Source organism: Prosopis cineraria, unplaced genomic scaffold (assembly GCF_029017545.1).
Source record: "Prosopis cineraria cultivar Desert tree isolate PC_DT_omini unplaced genomic scaffold, ASM2901754v1 PC13, whole genome shotgun sequence".
Lineage (NCBI taxonomy): Eukaryota > Viridiplantae > Streptophyta > Magnoliopsida > Fabales > Fabaceae > Prosopis > Prosopis cineraria.
In genome coordinates, this window is record NW_026555344.1 from 36,635,231 (window position 1) to 36,654,824 (window position 19,594).

The 19,594-nt window shown below is 33.2% G+C and overlaps 1 protein-coding gene across 1 annotated transcript; it reads left to right on the plus strand.

The window, feature by feature from the left end:
* The first annotated feature begins 9,272 nt into the window (after positions 1 to 9,272).
* On the plus strand, positions 9,273 to 18,856 carry LOC129290606 (phospholipid-transporting ATPase 1-like). The gene is given in 10 exon segments (XM_054927430.1): positions 9,273 to 9,788; positions 10,085 to 11,243; positions 11,246 to 12,187; positions 12,824 to 13,154; positions 13,335 to 14,121; positions 14,290 to 14,413; positions 14,856 to 15,075; positions 16,196 to 16,654; positions 16,749 to 17,049; positions 18,183 to 18,856. Coding segments are annotated over 8 exon segments (3,849 nt in total). The 5' UTR covers positions 9,273 to 9,788; positions 10,085 to 10,456; the 3' UTR covers positions 16,948 to 17,049; positions 18,183 to 18,856.
* The last annotated feature ends 738 nt before the right edge of the window (positions 18,857 to 19,594 follow it).

Here is a 19,594-nt window from a genome sequence, read left to right on the forward strand (position 1 = left end):
TTAATGTGAGATTTGATTAAAAATATTTTATATTTTTAAACGGATGTAGTATATCAAAACTCAAGAATATGAATTGTAAAGTTGCAAAGTTTACCTATCCAAACTTATAATTTTATTTGACGTGAGGCATTTATACACTTAACATAACGTCGCCACAAAGTCATCCAATTTAAATCCTTATATTTGAAATTGGTCTAACTTAAAGCCTAGCTTCAAGTTCAAATTAGGTATAACTTGAGAAATTAAAAAAAGAAAGAAAGGAATTAAAAAGAAAACAGTGTCATGATGAGCACGTAACCATTGCTGCCACAGGCAATGAAGAAAGCCGCAACAGCAACTTTCAATCCACAGAGTCCCTATCTATCCCCAACGTAACGTGAATATAAAACTTCGAAAGCAATCATTTCAGATGGAAGGGCATTTTCGTAAATGACGGAGAAGGTGAAAAGGACAGAGCCGAAACCTGCGTGTCAGGAAGTCCTCCGTTCCGTTCATCTCACAACGCAACATGGTCACAGTACTGAGTACGTACCGTGCAAGTCACATCAGGAGGCAGAGCAAAGAAGGCAAGGGCATAAGGGTAAATTGATAGGAGCACCAGACCTGAAAATCAGGCTTGTTGGATCCTCAAGTTACGGGAAGACGCAAACGGCAAAATGGAAATAACAACACTTCATCATAAGTACACGACAAATCGGGATTCATGCGCACGTGTTCCTCTCTTGTCTTCTCCGCCCCGTACCACATATACGCAACACGTGGCATGGGTCGCCTGACTTACTATAATCACAACATGTTTCTGAGTTTAAAGAGTATCTGTAAAATTGTTTATAATTATTTATCAATGGGATATTTATATTAGAATCAAGATTTGAATCCATTATTTTATGAATTATATGAGTTGAATCTTTATTAATTGCATACATCTTTATCAGCTGGCATAAGTATTTTCATGTTGGTACGGACAGGGGCCTAAGGATGAGAAAACAACCAAAAAAATAAAAACGCGTAACTCAATCTCCTTCCTTTGTACTAATTTACGTCAGATTGGCACTGACAGCGCGATCCCATGCAAATTCTTTTCATTTTTTTATAAATTAAAATTGTTTTACAAAATTATTTTTTAATAACATAAATTAAAATTAAAATTATATTTTATGTTTTACTTTTTTAAAATTGAAATTGTACTCCTTCATTTTAAAATGTATCCTTTCCATTCAAAAATATAAAATCTCATTTTTTAATAAAATAATTATTTATTTTTAAACTAATTATATCTTTTTATATTTATCCTTATTTAATAGAGTATTTCACCTTAAAATAAATATAAAATAATTTATTTAATAAGTTTAAAATGGAAATGATTATATCTTAAATCAAGATACCTTATATTTTTTAACATATAATTTCTCAAAAAATATCTTATATTCTTTAATGGAGAGAGTAGCTCATTTTTTAAATGGTTGGATGTTAAAAAAAAATATAAGACTTGGAGTGGCACTATAGTTCTACAGTATCATCCGATGCAAAGTTTTTTCCTTTCTTATAAATTAAAATTGTTTTACAAAATTATTTTTCAATAGCATAAATTAACATTAAAAATATATTTTATGTTTTACTCTTTTAAAATTTAAATTGTACTCCTCCATTTAAAAATATAGAGCATTTTTTAAAGGGTTGGATGTTAAAAAAATGGAAGACTTTTCAGTTTTTTTAAGGTATAATTAATGTACCTTTTTTAAAAGTATCCATGATAAATAAAGTAATTTATATTTATTTTAAAATAAAACATCTTACTAAATATTCTCTCTAGTCTTATTTATAAGGCAGAAAGAAAAGATTCTTATTCTATTTATATGTCACCTTATGTTAAATTTTTATTATAAATTTCCTCATCTAACTTCCATTGAATGTTTTAAAAATAAAATATATTGTTAAATTATATATATGAAATATGGAAAAAAATTATTAAATTTTTTGATAGAGTTAATGAATTTTAAAATTTTTCTTAATTCTAATAAAATATGTTGAAAGTGCTTTATAAATAAGACTAAAAAAATAGAGGTAAATATAAAAATATGGTGTTAGTTTAGAATTTGATTAAAAATACATTATATTTTTAAAATAAATTATGTGAAAATAAAATTATTTATATTTGTGTATTCTAATAATAAAAAAACTTCTTATATTGTACTAGGAATGAAAAAAAAATTAACTAGAAGAAGTTCCTAAAGATATTAAAAAATATAGTTATTTTTACTTATCCTTTTTAAAATAATTAATAAAATTTAACTCTCACTTTTTCCTCTTCTATTTCTTTGAAGCAATGTAGATCAGTGCACCTGTGCATTATTAAGGCAAATTTTAAGGCAATTCTATTATTTAAACTCACGTAATTTAGGGTTGTGTAGAGTTCGGCTCTACTTGGGCTTTGTGGGCACGATAGTCAAAAGTCAAAACGTATCATGTCCAACCTAATAGAACGCATGCAATTTTAGTAATTTTCATATGTGAAATAATTGTTTTTATAATATTGTTTTTCTTGATATTTTTGGCGAACTATATTATTTTATGATGATTTTGAACATTTCTTATCATTTCATTTTTTTAATCTGTCAAAGCTTTACATTTATTTGTAACTTAATTACTATTATGTAAATATTATTGTTAATTGTTCAATATTTATAATTTTAAAAAATAATTACTTTTGGTTTAATATTAGTTTTATAAGAAAATGTATTTTACATGATAATATTTATATTTCTGCTGAAGGATTAAACTAGTGTTATTTTTTAAATATTATTGAAATCTACGTCAAACTCAATTGAAAGTGCGCGTCGAGCTAAGCACAGGGTAAAATTGATGCCGAGCTAGATGTAACTCATGCTCTACTCAATCATGTATATATATTAATAGAAATAAATTTTCTAAAAAAAGATATAGGGTGCTGGATGAGAAATCCAACTAATAAAAAAAGCTCTTTAAAATGTGATTGAAAAAGATTCTCATCATTTAAATAAGTATTTAAATGTTTGAAACTCATGCCAACACTCATGTATATAATAATTTAATTCGTAGATATCTACCAATTGCTCTTAACACCTAGAGAAAAATGTTTTGTATTGTTAGTGAAGCCTGCTTCTTATGTTTTGCAAACAAGCCATCCAAGAATTCAATTTCCAACACTGTTGTATATAAAGCAATCTTGCACTATTTTGTTAAAAAAAGGCAGCACTTTTTTTAACAGAAAAAAGGTGGCAAACTTGAAAACAATTTTTGAAAATAGATTCATATTCTATGTTGTATATTTGTAATCTCACAAAAAAAAAAATCACATAATAAGTTACCTTTAACTAAACTAAATAATACTAAAAGTCTGTTTGGGTAATCCTTAAAGTATATTTAAATTATATTTAAAATGTACTTTCATTAAATTTAATAAATAATTGAATCTCTTAAATAAATTTTGTTAAATATAAACTGAAAATCAAGCATATGTTAAATTTGTTTGGTAGTGCCAAGTAGTCCAATACTACATTGTAGCATAAACATACCAAGGATTACACAAATTTTGATGCAAATTTTACTTCTCACTCCCCCCGTCTCAAATTATAAAATATTTTTATATAAAATCTTACATATCAATAAATCTTATTAAATACACTTAACAATTTTATTTTTTAAAAAATAAAAATATAAACTTTTAAAAATATCAATCATTTAATACATTGAAAAGAAAAGTGATGGAAATTAATTATAAAAAGAGAAAGAGTAATATTAAAATTGGTGCATTTAATAAAATCTTAATTTATTCAAAGTGTTTTATATTTTAAAACAGAAAAACTCATTCACAAATGTTCTATAATTTGGGATGAAGGGAGTATAAGTTTTAGTATATATTGATTGATTGACATTGATACGAGGCGAGATCATTATTCAGCCTTTTCTGATATAAATAAAAATAATTAAAAAATTGGTATAATATGAAAAGGTTAAAAATGTTCACTTCCTTGACATTTTTTTTATATATATTATATATAGGGTTGTTAGTTGTGAGTGAATCTGATTTGATATAAAGAAAAGTTTCATATCAAATAAAATTAAACTAGAAAAGATATAAAAAAAATTAAAAAAGATTCAAAAATTTAATATCTTAAGATTTTTGGTTAAAATATAAGTGTCATTTCAATTTGCATGTATCATCTTCAAACTGTTAGTTCGGTGGACGAAACGTGTTCTTCTCTGTTCCAAGATGCTTCCTGAGCCCAACGATACACACACATATATATCCATGAATGATTTAATTTGGACAATGACCGTACAAGATAGGGATACACTCATAAAAAATACCAGTACAGCACTGTCAATAATATATTTCCATTATTATGTGTTTTTGACCCATCACCTATCCGTAGTTATATACTCACAAGTCACAAACCATATTCACCATGCTTACGTAAATTGATTTTTTTTTTTGGGTAATTTGTAGGGACGACGTAATGTGATGACAATTGATAATTGACAATTTTGATGAATTTGGATTAAAAACTTCAAATCGAGTTCCACATGAATACGAGCTTATTTCTTAATGCGGATGCAATATCTTGATGATTTGCATATAGTTTTGCATTTTTTCAGAAAAATAATTGTTTATATTACTTTTATTATAATAATTTATTTAGTAACTACAGATGGAAAATTGATATAAACAAATAAGAATTAATAAGCAAAATAGATTCTAAAGTGTTACGTGAAAAATGTCTTTAACTCTTAAAATGTGCAAAATGAACATTAAAATTTTAAATTCATAATAAATTAAGTCTTATCATTAACTTTTTTGTTAGCGTCAATATTGTTCACCATGGGCCTCAGTCAAATGCTGACGTGAAAATCCTTTATTGATATGTCATTTGTTAATTAGCACCACTCACTCTAAACTATTACACGAATAGCATCCTAGATTCTGAACTTTAAAATTTTGAGCAAATTGCCCACACCATTTATGTATAGAACATTGACTATTATGTAGACTAAATTAATCTCAACATCAAGGTACGTAAAATCGGATCGGTCATGGCACTGGGTCACGGGTTAGTGGTTCAATCGGGGTTGAACCGGTAGCAAATCGGTCATGATTAAAATAATACAATTTAAATAAAAAGACATTAATTATAAAAATATTCAACCAAATCCAACCACTCAAAAGTCTAACAATAATAAAATATTATATTTTTGGACTTAGCATGCTCCATCTCTAATTTTTTATTTTTTGACTTCAATTTCACTTTTTTTTGTTATCTTTTTTCCGAACTCAGAGCTCTGAAAAATTAAAAATAAAAAAAATAAAAAACGACGTCGTTTTGGGGTAAAAGTCTGAAAAAATATTAACCCGGTTAACCCAGTCAACCCACCGGGTTATACCGGGTTGAACCCGGGTTGACCGGGTTATACCGGTTTACTCCCTCACCGGGTTAAGAGCAAACCTAACCGGACAGGGGACCGATTCACCGGTTTCCGGGTTGACCCGGCCAGTTTGATCCGGTTTTCAATACCATGTTCAACATAGTTTGCTGCGGTAAATACATTATTGGTCGTGGTGAACGACACATCATTTTGCAAAATGACATTTTTTTTTCATTTTTTGTAATATTTTTCAAATGATTGGTATGTCATATTTTCATATATTTTATAATTTTGATTTAGTCTTATTCTAAATAACATTTATTTATTTAACGATGAAAACTCGGAATCCCATCGCAAAAGAAGTTTAAGTATCACATGTAAAATCATTTGAAAAATATTGCAAAAAAAGGGTAAAAAAAATCATTTACAAAATTATAGATCGTTCGCCACAGTCAATTATGTGTTCACCGCGACAGACCATACTAAAATTAATTTGATCTACATAACAGTTATCATTTTATGCATAGATGGTGGGGATAATTTGCTCAAAATTTTAAAGTTCAGACATCAGGACGCTACTCGTGTAATAATTTAGAGTCTGTGGCGCTAATTAACAAATGACACATCAGTAAGGGATTGCCGCATTAGTATTTGACTGGGTCCATAGTAAACAATGATGATGTTAATAAAAAAGTTAACTGTAGGGTTTAATTTGTTATGAATTTACACATTTTTAAAAGTTCAGGATCTACAACGCTTTTCGTGCAATATTTCAAAATTTATTTTGCTCATTAATCCAAATCAAATTATCTCTCATTTATTGTCAATTAGTTTTCAAATGTATGATCAATATATACAACCTACACTATATGCTGGTATTGATAATATTTAATATGTGATAGGTCTAAGTAAATACGTTAGATTAAGCTAAAAAATGTGTTAGAGTAGCCATGTGAGGGGTGGCTAGTATGAAGTGAAAAAAATAAAGAAAATTTTATTAAAACTAAAAAAGAATTAACCAGTATCTCAAAAGACTAGATTCTAATCATCGTTCTTTGAGCGAAGTGTTCGACTATTTCCAAAAAAAAAAAAAAAATCAGATTGCTTTCTCAATGCTTGCATTGTTTATAAGATATTAAGGGCAATGTTTATGACTAGGGGTGAGTCAAGGTAGTATCTAATGAACAAATTAAAAATAAAATATGAAGCGGGGCTGAAAATTTATTTTAAAGTTTTTTTTGCAAAGAAATTCAATTTTTAAAATGTTAAGAAAAATTGACAATCAAGTGATTTTTCAAGCCCTGATATTGCATTTTCGTCTCTCTTTTGTATTCTTTGTTTTTTTCTTCTTTGTTGCATCATTTTTGCAATCTTGTTTATAGCAAAAAAGTGACCATATGTCACAGCGTATGATACAGAGGGGGCTTTTCCAAGGGTGTCAGCATGCCTGCACCATGGTGGCTTGATCCACAAGCTGCGATGTGTGGCACAAAATCTTGCCCTTTAGATTTCTTCTTTTTCTTATTCTTAAGTGACCCGATTCTCCTTTAATCCCACACTTAAGGCTATAAATCACATTCAAACACACCCATCAGGCTTCTGTAGATACACACCTTGCTAATATACTTAATTAATCTAATAGGACTTAATTAATTTAGTTTAAAATTGAGGATGTTACAATTGTGTAAATTTAGGGGCTGTTTGAAACTGTTTTTATTTTATTATTTCGAGAACTGATATTTTGTAGAACATATTTCGAGAACAAAAAAATAATAAAAATATATGTTTTTTTATTTTTCATTGTTCTTTAGAACAATAATTATAGAACAGCTAAAAGTTTTAATTTTTCTATTTTCTAGAATAATATTTTATTTTTTTGTTCTTCAAAATATTTTTAAAAACATGTTTTTTTTTTGTTCTTTTGTTCTGGAGAACAGAAAATTGTTCTCAGAACAGATTTCCAAACAGGCCCTTACTTTCTTTAAATTTTGTTACTCTTCATTAAGGTTTTAACCTTATCATTTTATTAAAAAATAAGTTTAATATGTTGATATTTAAAAATGTTTTATTAAAATTTAAAAGTTTGATATCAATTTTTTTTTAATGAGACTAATAAAATTAGAATTAGAAAACTAAAAAAATAGTTTGTAAAATTAAATGACCAAATTACAAGTTGAACGAGTAAAGATAAACTCTTGCACAAAAACTGACATTCAACCTCATGTGCCCGTTGGGAAAAAAACAAAACCATATGTGCTTTTATGTGCAAAAAATTCAAAGTAATAATCAAGATAGTACTCATCGAGAATATTTTGCATGCATAATAGTAATAAAGAGTGGGTTTGCACCCCTTTTTAAAAAATGTATCAGATTCCATCAAAACTCCGTAATAAACATATTCCGACGAGAATAATATTAGAATGATGAATTCTTGAAAAGTTTTCGTGTTGCATCATTTTTATAACTAACATAAATCAGATTTAATAGAAGAAATTAATTTTTTTATAAAATGGCAAATGAAAGTTTGAATTGTTTCTCCCTTAGTCCATTGTTAACTAAGTACTTCTTCTGATTTTATTTATAAAATAAAGAGAGAAATTTTTTTTATCCTATTTATAAGTGATGTTATTAAATTTTTATTACAAATTTTCTTTCTTACTTTTCATTAAATATCGGAGAGAGAAAATATATTATTAAAATATGTATATTTAATAGGGATAAAACTGAGAACTTACTTCCTCTGTTAAAAAATATAAGGTATTTTTAATCGAATTTTATCAAGGTACGTAAAATCGGACCCGTCATTAAACCGATCATGGCACTGGGTCACGGGTTAGTGGTTCAATCGGGGTTAAACCGGGGGTTGAACCGGTGGCGAACCGGTCATGATTAAAATAAATAATTTAAATAAAAAGACATTAATTATAAAAATATTCAACCAAATCCAACCACTCAAAAGTCTAACAATAATAAAATATTATATTTTTGGACTTAGCATGCTCTATCTTTAATTTTTCATTTTTTGACTTCAATTTCACTTTTTTTTGTTATCTTTTTTCGAACTCAGAGCTTTGAAAAATTAAAAATGAAAAAAAATCAAAAACACGTCGTTTTGGGATAAAAGTCTGAAAAAATATTAACCCGGTTAACCCAGTCAACCCACCGGGTTATCCGGTTATACCGGGTTGAACCCGGGTTGACCGGGTTACATCGGTTTACTCCCTCACCGGGTTAAGAGCAAACCCAGACCGGACAGGGGACCGGTTCACCGGTTTTCGGGTTGACCCGACCGGTCCTGGTCCGGTTTTCAATACCATGAATTTTATTCTCAATAAAATAGTTACCTATTTTTCAACCAACCTTATTTTTCATATTTATTTTTATTAAATACCCTATAATAAATATAAAATCAATATTAATAGGGACATTTTTTTTTAAAAAGTAATGATTACATCTCAAAAGACTAAAAATATTTTATATTTTTAAATATTTAATTTTTTAAAAAATGTCTCAAGTTTTTAAATGAAAGGAGTAATAAATTTTAAAACAAAATTAATTAATTTTATTTTTTTACACTGATAAATATGTTGACAGTGAAAACAAAAAGAGTAACCATTGTAAGTGGTAAATCGAGAAGAAGACGATTCGCAAGCAGTGAAAGAAATAAATAGTGATTTGGATAAGTATGGGAATTTTGCGTGTATAATAAACAAAAAATGTACTTAAAAATTCAGCAACAGTGAAAAAATTTTGAAAGAAACTCTGATAATCCGTACCGAATATGAATGAACAGGGCAAAGAAAGAGAACTGAGAGCACACTGAAAATAATAAAGCTAAGAAGTAGTACGTGGCATTGGGTTAGGTGTAAAAAAGGAGAAGGCTAGAAGCAGCAGGAGGTTGGCGAAGGGAAAGAGAGAGAGAGTAGGAGTGTGAATTCAATGTGATGAATGAGCAGGCAAGGCCAGAGGATTCGTGGTTTACCGCTCGTTTCTCTCACTGTCAAATTCTCAGCCTGCGATTTTCTCGCTCATCGTGCCCCTCCTGCTCCACCCTCTTTCTCTCTCCTCCAATGCCATCGTCGTCTGTCCGTTTCGACAAAATACAGAGCTAATCTACCTCTGCGATTTCTTCCCCTTTTCGAGCCCTAAAGATTTTGCTCCCAATAGAACCTTCTTTTTCTCTTTTGATTTCTTCGCGTGCCAGGCCGATCCGATCCGGTTCATGCTTCACTGAGTTACTTCTGGGCTTAGATCCGATTCCCTGGGTCGTCCATCGGCTCTCAGTCTCCACACGCCTGCCCTCGTATTGCTTTTGGAGCTGCGTTTCACCTTTTCCCACTGGACTTCCATTTTCATCTCATTCCCTAATCTCCCAAGGTGCACGGGTTTGTTTATCTCTCCCTACTTTTCGTTTTCGTGACTTTTGATCTGTCTGCGATACGAATTTACCGCAAGCGTAATTCATACTTTGTTCGTATTATGGCGGTGGCATTAGATTAGGTTATGGAGGGCAGTGATCTGTTTGATTGATATGTCTTTAGTGTGTAATGTGGGCGTTTTCCCTGTTTTTAGTTATGGCGTTGCCTGGGATGCGCAGAGGGCAACTGCTTATTTTTTGATTTGTCGAAGGCATTTATTGATATTAATTTCGTGACTTCCTTTTATTTGATCGCCTTCGCAGCTTTGCGTGCGTTTGAAGCCTTGCTGATCCCCGCTGATTCAGAAGCGCCTTCTTTGGATCTGCACATTAAAGATGTTGTGGAGCTACATTTATTTTTGAATTTTTACCTCCTACTTGCATAATACTCAGCAGAACCAGCACTTGCCGGGGGATGACTGAGGTCTGGGATCAAATGTTTTGTGCACTAGATTCTGCAAACATCTGGTGAGTATCAAGGAAGATAGGGAGGAGACATGAAAGCAATAACTGCCCGACCAGAGATCTGGGACCACATTAGACATGGTTATGCACAACTGTTCTGGATTGTCAATTGTTGTTGATAGCGGTTGGTATTGCTCTATGTGATCCTCCAATGCAGATGAAGAATTTTTTATGAGTCCTGATAAGCCACTGCTTTCAGAATCAAACTGCTCTCTCGGGATTCATCGCCGTTCTCGGAACCCAGGTTCTTTCAGCCGCTATGTCTCCTTCCCGTCTACCATTTTTGACGAAACTCAAAGTGGTGGTTTTGATGTGAAGGACGTAGACTTTGCGTCTGCTGGAGACTCTAGTTTTCGTAGTGCTCTTGAACCTTGCACTTCTGTGATAGAAAAGGACTCACAATCAGTTGATTCTGGGTTTTGCCAGCAGCTACCTTTGGAATGCTCCACTCGGGAGAGGAGGCGCCTGACATCGTGGGGTGCAATGGAACAACATGATATGAATAATAATATTGCGCCATTTGAAATATCAGGTGCTCCATCTCGAGTGCAGGAAAAGAATAAATCACAGAGAATTCGGCATAAAAGTGTGCAATTTGAAGATAACCTCTTACATGATGACAATTCAAGGTCAATATATATCAATGATCCCAAGAAGACAAATGACAAATATGAGTTCACAGGGAATGAGATCAGAACTAGTAAATACACAATCATCACATTCCTGCCTAAGAATCTTTTCATCCAGTTTCATCGGGTTGCTTACTTGTATTTCCTTGCTATTGCGGCTCTAAATCAGCTCCCTCCACTGGCTGTGTTTGGTAGGACTGTGTCTCTTTTTCCCCTCTTGTTTGTTCTCTGTGTCACGGCTATTAAGGATGGTTACGAGGATTGGCGGAGGCACAGGTCAGACCGCAATGAGAACAACCGAGAGTCTTTGGTACTTCAATGCGGTGATTTCGACCAAAAAAATGGAAGAACATTGAAGTTGGTGAGGTTGTTAAAATCTTAGCCGATGAGACTATACCAGCTGACATGGTGTTATTGGGGACAAGTGATCAAAGTGGGCTTGCCTATATTCAGACAATGAACTTGGATGGAGAATCAAATTTAAAGACAAGGTATGCTCGGCAGGAAATGGCTTCAGCAGTATCACCAGATTGTTGTGCTGTTTCTGGGATTATTAGATGTGAGCAACCAAACAGGAATATTTATGAATTCACAGCCAACATGGAGTTCAATGGGCATAGGTTTCCCCTTAGCCAATCAAACATTGTTCTGCGTGGTTGCCAACTGAAGAACACAGATTGGATTATTGGTGTTGTGGTTTATGCAGGGCCGGAAACAAAGGCAATGATGAACAGTGCACCTTCCCCTTCAAAGAGAAGCAGACTGGAGGGTTATATGAACAGAGAAACCCTTTGGTTGTCAATTTTTCTCTTTACCATGTGTTTGGTTGTGGCCCTTGGGATGGGTCTTTGGCTGATGCGTCACAAGAACCAGCTTGACACCTTACCGTACTACAGAAAAAGATTCTTCACAAGGGGAGCTGATAATGGAAAAAGATACAGATATTATGGGATACCAATGGAAATCTTTTTCTCATTTTTGAGCTCTATTATAGTTTTCCAGATAATGATACCGATATCACTTTACATAACCATGGAGTTGGTTCGTTTGGGCCAGTCATATTTCATGATTGAGGACAGGGATATGTATGATGCCAACTCTGGATCAAGGTTTCAGTGTAGGTCATTAAATATCAATGAAGATTTGGGTCAAATACGCTATGTGTTTTCAGACAAGACAGGAACACTGACAGAAAATAAGATGGAATTTCGAAGAGCTAGTATACATGGAAGGAATTATGGGAGTTCATTACTTATGGGTGATAATGCAATAGGTATTTAGTTTTCTCCAAGATAATTGCGTAATTCTAGATTGCTTGAGAATGTGGTGTAGTGCCAATATCTCTTATTATGATAATGCAGGTTGGAATCCTTGGCACTGTCATTGTATTGGTTATTGAATTCCTAACTTTAGTTTATGGTACTGAGATGATAACAATAATTTGGTTTCTTGTGGAAAATTGAGGCATGTACATGATTTGCCTCTGACAGCAGAATGTTTGGAAAAGATTGGTTCCTGTTTAGATATATAATTGCGTCTCCGTAAATCATTATACGCTCTTGGGTTGTTATATTCAACTCATTTTCTCTTCAACTGAACCTGGGACAGGCCTTGTGAGTTCTGATTATTTTGTGTTCTGCAAAGCTTTGTAGTTATTGTATTAGGCATAGAGAAAAATATTGACAAGTGATCTACTTAATATTTGCTTTTTTTTTTTCCCCTTCTTCAATTCTCACTTGATTATATCTATTATAAGCTCCATGATTCAGTGATATGTCGTGATTGGAGTCTCAAGGTGTGGTCATGTTTAATGGTGCTCAATATCAGTTGTCTTACTTTAATCTTATGAATCGAAAATTGTCTGGTCCGTATTTATGACGTGACTGCCTTTTGTGTTCTGTCACAACAGCAGCTGCAGCAGGTAGTGGCAGAGGGAGATGGAAGCTCAAATCTGAAATTGCTGTTGATTCAGAACTCATAACACTGTTGCATACAGACTCAGACAGAGATGAAAGGATTGCTGCACATGAATTTTTCCTTACATTGGCCGCTTGTAATACTGTGATCCCTATCCTTAGTTGTGGAACAAGTGAATCAAATGAGGGTGTAAAATGTATTGAATACCAGGGAGAATCTCCCGATGAACAAGCTTTAGTTGCAGCTGCCTCTGCTTATGGATATACTCTTTTTGAGCGGACTTCGGGGCATATTGTTATTGATGTCAATGGTGAGAAACTCAGGTAGATATGGAATTCCATTTGGCAGGAGACTGCATTCCCCATCTCCATTTTTGTTTATAATATTGGACTTATGAAACGCAGGATTTTCAATTTTTTTTGGTTTTGTTTTAGTGATAACTTATTTTAGTCTTCTGTTTGTCTTGTGTTTTTTAGTAACTTCATAAATTTTGTGCAATATAGGTTGGATGTATTGGGTTTGCACGAGTTTGATAGTGTTCGGAAAAGAATGTCTGTTGTTATTCGATTTCCCAACAATACAGTAAAGGTGTTAGTCAAAGGAGCTGATACTTCAATGTTTAGCATCCTGGCTGATGAAATTGACAGCAGTGATAGCATATGGCATGCAACTCAGGGTCATTTGAATGAATATTCTTTGCAAGGTTTACGCACGCTTGTAGTTGCTTCCAGGAATCTCACAGATGCAGAACTTGAGCAATGGCAGAGCATGTATGAAGAAGCAAGCACTTCATTAACTGATAGAGGTGCAAAACTACGCCAAACAGCTGCTCTTATAGAATGCAACTTAAAACTACTTGGAGCAACTGGGATTGAGGATAAGCTGCAAGAGGGTGTGCCAGAAGCGATTGAGTCCTTGCGGCAAGCTGGAATTAAGGTCTGGGTTCTTACTGGTGATAAGCAGGAGACAGCAATTTCAATTGGTCTCTCCTGCAAACTTTTGACTCCAGATATGCAGATGATAATTATAAATGGCACATCAGAAAATGATTGCAGAAATCTTTTGGCTGAAGCTAAAGCCAAATTTGGTGTAAGATCTGTAAGTAAAAGAAACCAGAATATGAGGCACAAAACGAATGATGGACATGGTGATCTTGAGATTGCCAATAACACAAAGTCATTCAATATGCCTAAATGTGATCTAAGGGAAGAAGGAACTAATGCTCCACTGGCACTTGTAATTGATGGGAACAGTTTGGTTTACATATTGGAGAAGGAACAGGAGTCAGAGGCAAGATCATCTCTCTTCATTTGAAGTTTTTGTTTGGAATATTTTTGCGCATTGGGCTGCTAAAGCCTGATTTTAGATCAGAGTTGTATGCGCACATACAGTTTTTTTAATATGTTGTACCATTCAACTTCTCAGTAAATATTTACTACTTTATTTCCCTGTCAGCAGCTTTTCGACCTTGCAACTTCTTGTAGAGTTGTTCTATGCTGTCGTGTTGCTCCCCTGCAGAAAGCAGGAATTGTTGCTTTGATAAAGAGCCGCACTGTTGATATGACACTGGCTATCGGTGATGGTAAGTTAATGATTATATGAAGCTGGGTACGTTATAACTTGCATTTTGCTTGTATTCAGGACTGGAGTGGCAAGGGATTTATTTTGAGGCTGTTTCATACATTGATGTTTACACTCTTGCATCTGAGATATCATTATATTTCTGCAAAATACTATGTTATTTAAAATTTCCATACCTGGCATCATAGTTGGAAGTTGTCAAAGAAAGTATGGACTGGACAATTCTGTAAGCTTGTAAAATTTTAAAATTGGTGATGCAAGGTGCCCTTTGCTTTTGGGTCATATGAGTACAGTTATGCCAATTAACATTTTTGGTTCTACTATAAATAGTCCTTACATGCTGAAGTGATTAAATTGATTGTGGTAGGCTAGTGTGACTAGATGAACTTATAAAACAAGACCCGATTCAATTTGAAATTATAACCCTTCCCATATTTTTACAGGGGCCAATGATGTGTCAATGATCCAAATGGCAGATGTTGGTGTTGGAATATGTGGCCAGGAAGGGCGCCAAGCAGTGATGGCATCTGATTTTGCTATGGGACAGTTTCGATTCCTGAAAAGATTGCTTCTGGTGCATGGACACTGGAATTATCAGCGTGTTGGCTATTTAGTTCTCTACAATTTCTACCGCAATGCTGTCTTTGTATTGATGTTATTCTGGTATATATACTTTCCTTTATATATTGCAGCCTAAAGGCCTCTATGTGTTTTATTTGGTGTTCTGATAACTAGTTGGTTGTCCAGTAGAACTGGCAAAACTGGTTCAGATAACTGTTCACAGGAGATGGCTTTAACAGACATGGTGGAAAGCAGTTTTTTTTTTTTTTAAACATCAGTTCAATATAAACGAAGAACTAGTAAACCAGGACATGGCAGCTTATGAGTTTGGTTATTATCCGTTTCGTTAATAAGGGATGATGCTGGGTTTCAACTTCATAACAACTGTTGAATACGAAGTGGACTGACCTAAGGGTTGCCCTACCTATTATTTAATGTATTTACTTATGAATGTGTGCATTATATACTTATAATATATAAATACAAATATCTTTACCAATAATGAGAAATAATAATATATATATATTTTGGATAATAGTATCTTCAAAATTCTGTTATTAAGAAAAAATTTATGAAATAACTTGTTTTAGAAAAAATTGAAACATTATATAAATTATCATCCAAGACTTGACACCATCTGGAATATTATATTTGAAAGTTTTTAATCCTTTTAAAATGCTATTTGTTCCCTAAATCTATAAACTGTTGGGCAACAAATTTATGCTGCTGCTGCTAAGATTATTTGCACATTAGATGCGTGGGAAAATTCAAAATTTGTGTTTGATATGACAACCAGCTCATATCTATATATATATATATATTGCATTATCTAATTGGGCATAAATAGATTCTCAAAATGTTCACTTACTAAATGCCAGTTCTTGTCTCTTTTAATTTAGACCTTAGGGTAGAAACGTAAATTATAAGACTTGATTTTTCATTATCTCTTCCTGTTAGATAGTTTATTGAGATAATGACAAATAATTGACAATGACTCTTTCTATACTGGGTGTCAAATTATAGTGCCATGATGCTGCCATCTCTGAAAATCTTACTATCTTTTTACTCTGTACCATCCTTGTTAAAGGTTGTATGCAGGGTGTAACAAATTTTTGGCCTGAAAATTGGATTAAATTCTTCGGTTTATAGGCTATCTTTTAATAATAGTAGTGAATTTCATAAAGCTTAGTTGATTCTAATTTGTTGTTTAATTTGTCTGTAGGTATATATTATGCACTGCTTTTTCTACGACTTCTGCATTGACAGACTGGAGCAGTGTATTCTATTCTGTGATATACACATCTGTCCCTACTATTGTTGTTGGTATTCTGGACAAAGACTTGAGTCACAAGACACTCTTGGAGCACCCAAAACTTTATGGTGCAGGTCACCGGCATGAGGCGTACAACATGCATTTATTTTGGATCACAATGATTGACACGCTGTGGCAGAGTCTTGTTCTCTTCTACATACCCTTGTTCACATATAAGGATAGCACCATTGATATATGGAGCATGGGCAGTTTGTGGACAATTGCCGTTGTTGTCCTTGTAAATGTACATTTGGCCATGGACATTAAGCATTGGGTGTTAATTACACATGTTGCTGTATGGGGATCAATAATCATCACATTTGGTTGCATGGTGGTATTGGATTCTTTCCCTGTCCTTCCCAACTACTGGTTAGTAACATTTACATCAGCCGTTGTGTATTCTGCGTTATTGTCTTTTGAGGTAATGCCAAATAGATGACTAATATTCCCTAAATCGTTGCAGGACTTTTTATCATGTGGCTAAGTCCCCTACATACTGGATCACAATTTTGCTTATAATTATTGTGGCAATGCTCCCTCGATTTGTCTGTAAAGTTGTTTATCAAGTATTTTGGCCGTCGGATATCCAGATAGCTAGAGAAGCTGAGATAATAACAAAACAGCGTGATCATCTGAGGCCAAGGCAGGAAGTTTCTAGTTAACTTGTGTTTGACTTCTAGAAACTAGTGAGATCTCGATTGGCATCCCTTGTATTTGACCATCACATTGCATTCTTGTGGCTGTTAGTTGTTAAAGGTCATCTGGTAAGGGCATAGTTTTTCTTTATTTATTTACGAGTCTCCTTTTGCAACTGATTTTTCCCATTTGGTTGCTTGAAATTGCTTTCCTTGGACTTACTTGTGGTCTAAAGATAAAAATATCTTCCTTAATTGTTATTTGAATGACTAAATGTCTAGAAAATATCAAAGAGTGATGTCAGAGGGATTTGGAAGGTCTATGACTATGACACGACTGCCTTTGCATTGGTGGTTTGAATGCTATTAATCATGGTGGAATTGGAGGTTGTGGTCCTGAATCAAATCAACTAATAGAAAGTCAAGAGGCATCGCTAAGTTCCATTGTTGCAGTTGAACTACATAATTGAAACATGAGGTTAATGTAGCTGTGTTAGGTATTCATTGTGTGCCTCCACTCATTTTATTTCTACTTAATGGGAATAAACTAAACCTCAGGAGAAAAATAAAAAGAAAACGTGGGGTGATGAAGATGGTTAAAGTGGAGTTGAGAATTAGGGTTTAGTACAACAGAAAGAGAAGAGGTGGATGTGTAGGGTTCAAATAAATAATTATGCGGGGAGAGAGCTTGCCTCTTTAGGGTACATCGCAGTTAAAAGTGAGTCTTATGACAAGTGATGACCATTGCATGCCAAAATTTAGTATGTTCTTCAATATTCTTTCATGGTCATGCTAGTGTGTGTTGTGTATTTGTATTTTGTGATTCGTTGATGCTGAAGTGGCATGAGTACGATCTGCACACACCAAATAGGTCAAGTCAATATTACTGCCCCCTTAACTTTGTTTATTGTTTTAAATTTGGTTGTTTTGTGGCAAATCGGTTCTTTAATTGGTATATTTATATCAAATTAGTAGTTTCGTTCTCCAACAAGTTGATTGTCAATGAATTATTTATCTTAAACTAGTAGTATCTTCTGGCAAAGCCAGAGTCCAGAGATATGTGATACAATATTGATACAAATTAGAAGTTAAAGAATCAACCTGACACAAAGCAAATTAAGGGGATCAAAATGAAACGTTGAGTCCATATTTTTATCGCTCTAACATATGTGGAGATCTGTCTGTGGTTGTGCCTGATTTGATCTCTTGTGGTTTTTTTTTTTTTTTTTTAATTATGGATCTCTTGTGGATTTTATTATCAGATGAGATGCAGTGGAAAAGCACATAGATGTGAGACGAATGGCCAAGCATCCAACATAGTAAACCAAGAGAGTGGTGTGGTGATGGATGGGGATCACAGGCAAGTCATCAAAGCTTAATGTTATGGTTGTTTTTAAATGCCAGGAAGGGGTTTTTGTTTGGGGGGGGGGGGAGGGATGGTTTCCTATATAGAAAAGGGCGAGGGCAAGGACAAGGACAGAGAATACGAGTCAGGGGTGGGGTCCCAAGGGGAGATTGGGAGACACGTTACTAAATTGTATATTAGTGGTGTAAAAAAATCAGGCACTTTCTTTGAAGAGCAAATTGTCTTTTTCCTTTTTCCTTTCTAAAAACAGGTTGAAATGAAAGAAAGAAGGTAATCTTTAGTTGTCTGACCTGGGTCTGATCGCATCTTGGATTTATCTCCACGCGGGATGTACCTTATCTTTCTCCCACGATGAAAGACAATCGGTCTTAGCATAACTGTTTGTATTTTAGAAGAAAAGCTGTCTTAGTTTAGCAATACTTTTCTTCATGTTCACAGTCCAGGCTTCTCTATATCTGGAAAAATGTACTGGGGGCGACCCAATACTCTTGAGATTTGAGCCTTAAACGACATTCTGGGTTTCAGTGCAAAACATATGACAAAATAATAGGAGGAAAATTGATATATCAACATGATTCTTTGTTTTTTATTTTATTAAGTTATTCATATTACTGAATATTACTTTGTTTAATATCTTACCTTGTGCGTGTGTGTGTGCGTTTTTTTTTTTTTTGCCCCCCGTTATTGTTCTCCAATTAAGGTGTAATTACTAATTAGTAAGATTTTTCTGGCTCGCTCATTACTTTATAGTACTTTAAATTGCTGCGGTACAAAGTCTCAAATCATTCTCTTTGATTCGTTATCAAAGTTGCTCATTGAAATTTCACAAAAAAAAAAAGAAGAAAAGGAGGGTGTTGAAATTTTTGTTTTATATATCGATTGTAAGGAATTGGATATTCGATTCTTGTATAATTATTTTTTTCATGCTACGCTCATACTGTTATTATTATGGGAGATTTTTTTTTTTAAATGAAAAGCGTGATGAGTATCCTTGGGTCCTGAAAAAGAGAGAGAAAATAACCAATGTGCTAATATTATAATTTTTAAATATAAGTTACATGCAAACCAAAAAGCAACAAATAATAATGAAAGAGTCTTTTTCATGTACGTGCACCTTCATTAAATTAGGTATTAACAACCACATCTTTTAAGATGCTTTGTGGGTAAAAACCATAGTGACTTTAGGACCTTTTAGAAGTAGCACCAGTGCACTGTGTTCACATGCTTGATTTCCTCATACTAAAATATTTTTTGTTGCTTTCACCGTGTGATGTGTACTACTGACTTTTGGAAAATCAACAATGGCAA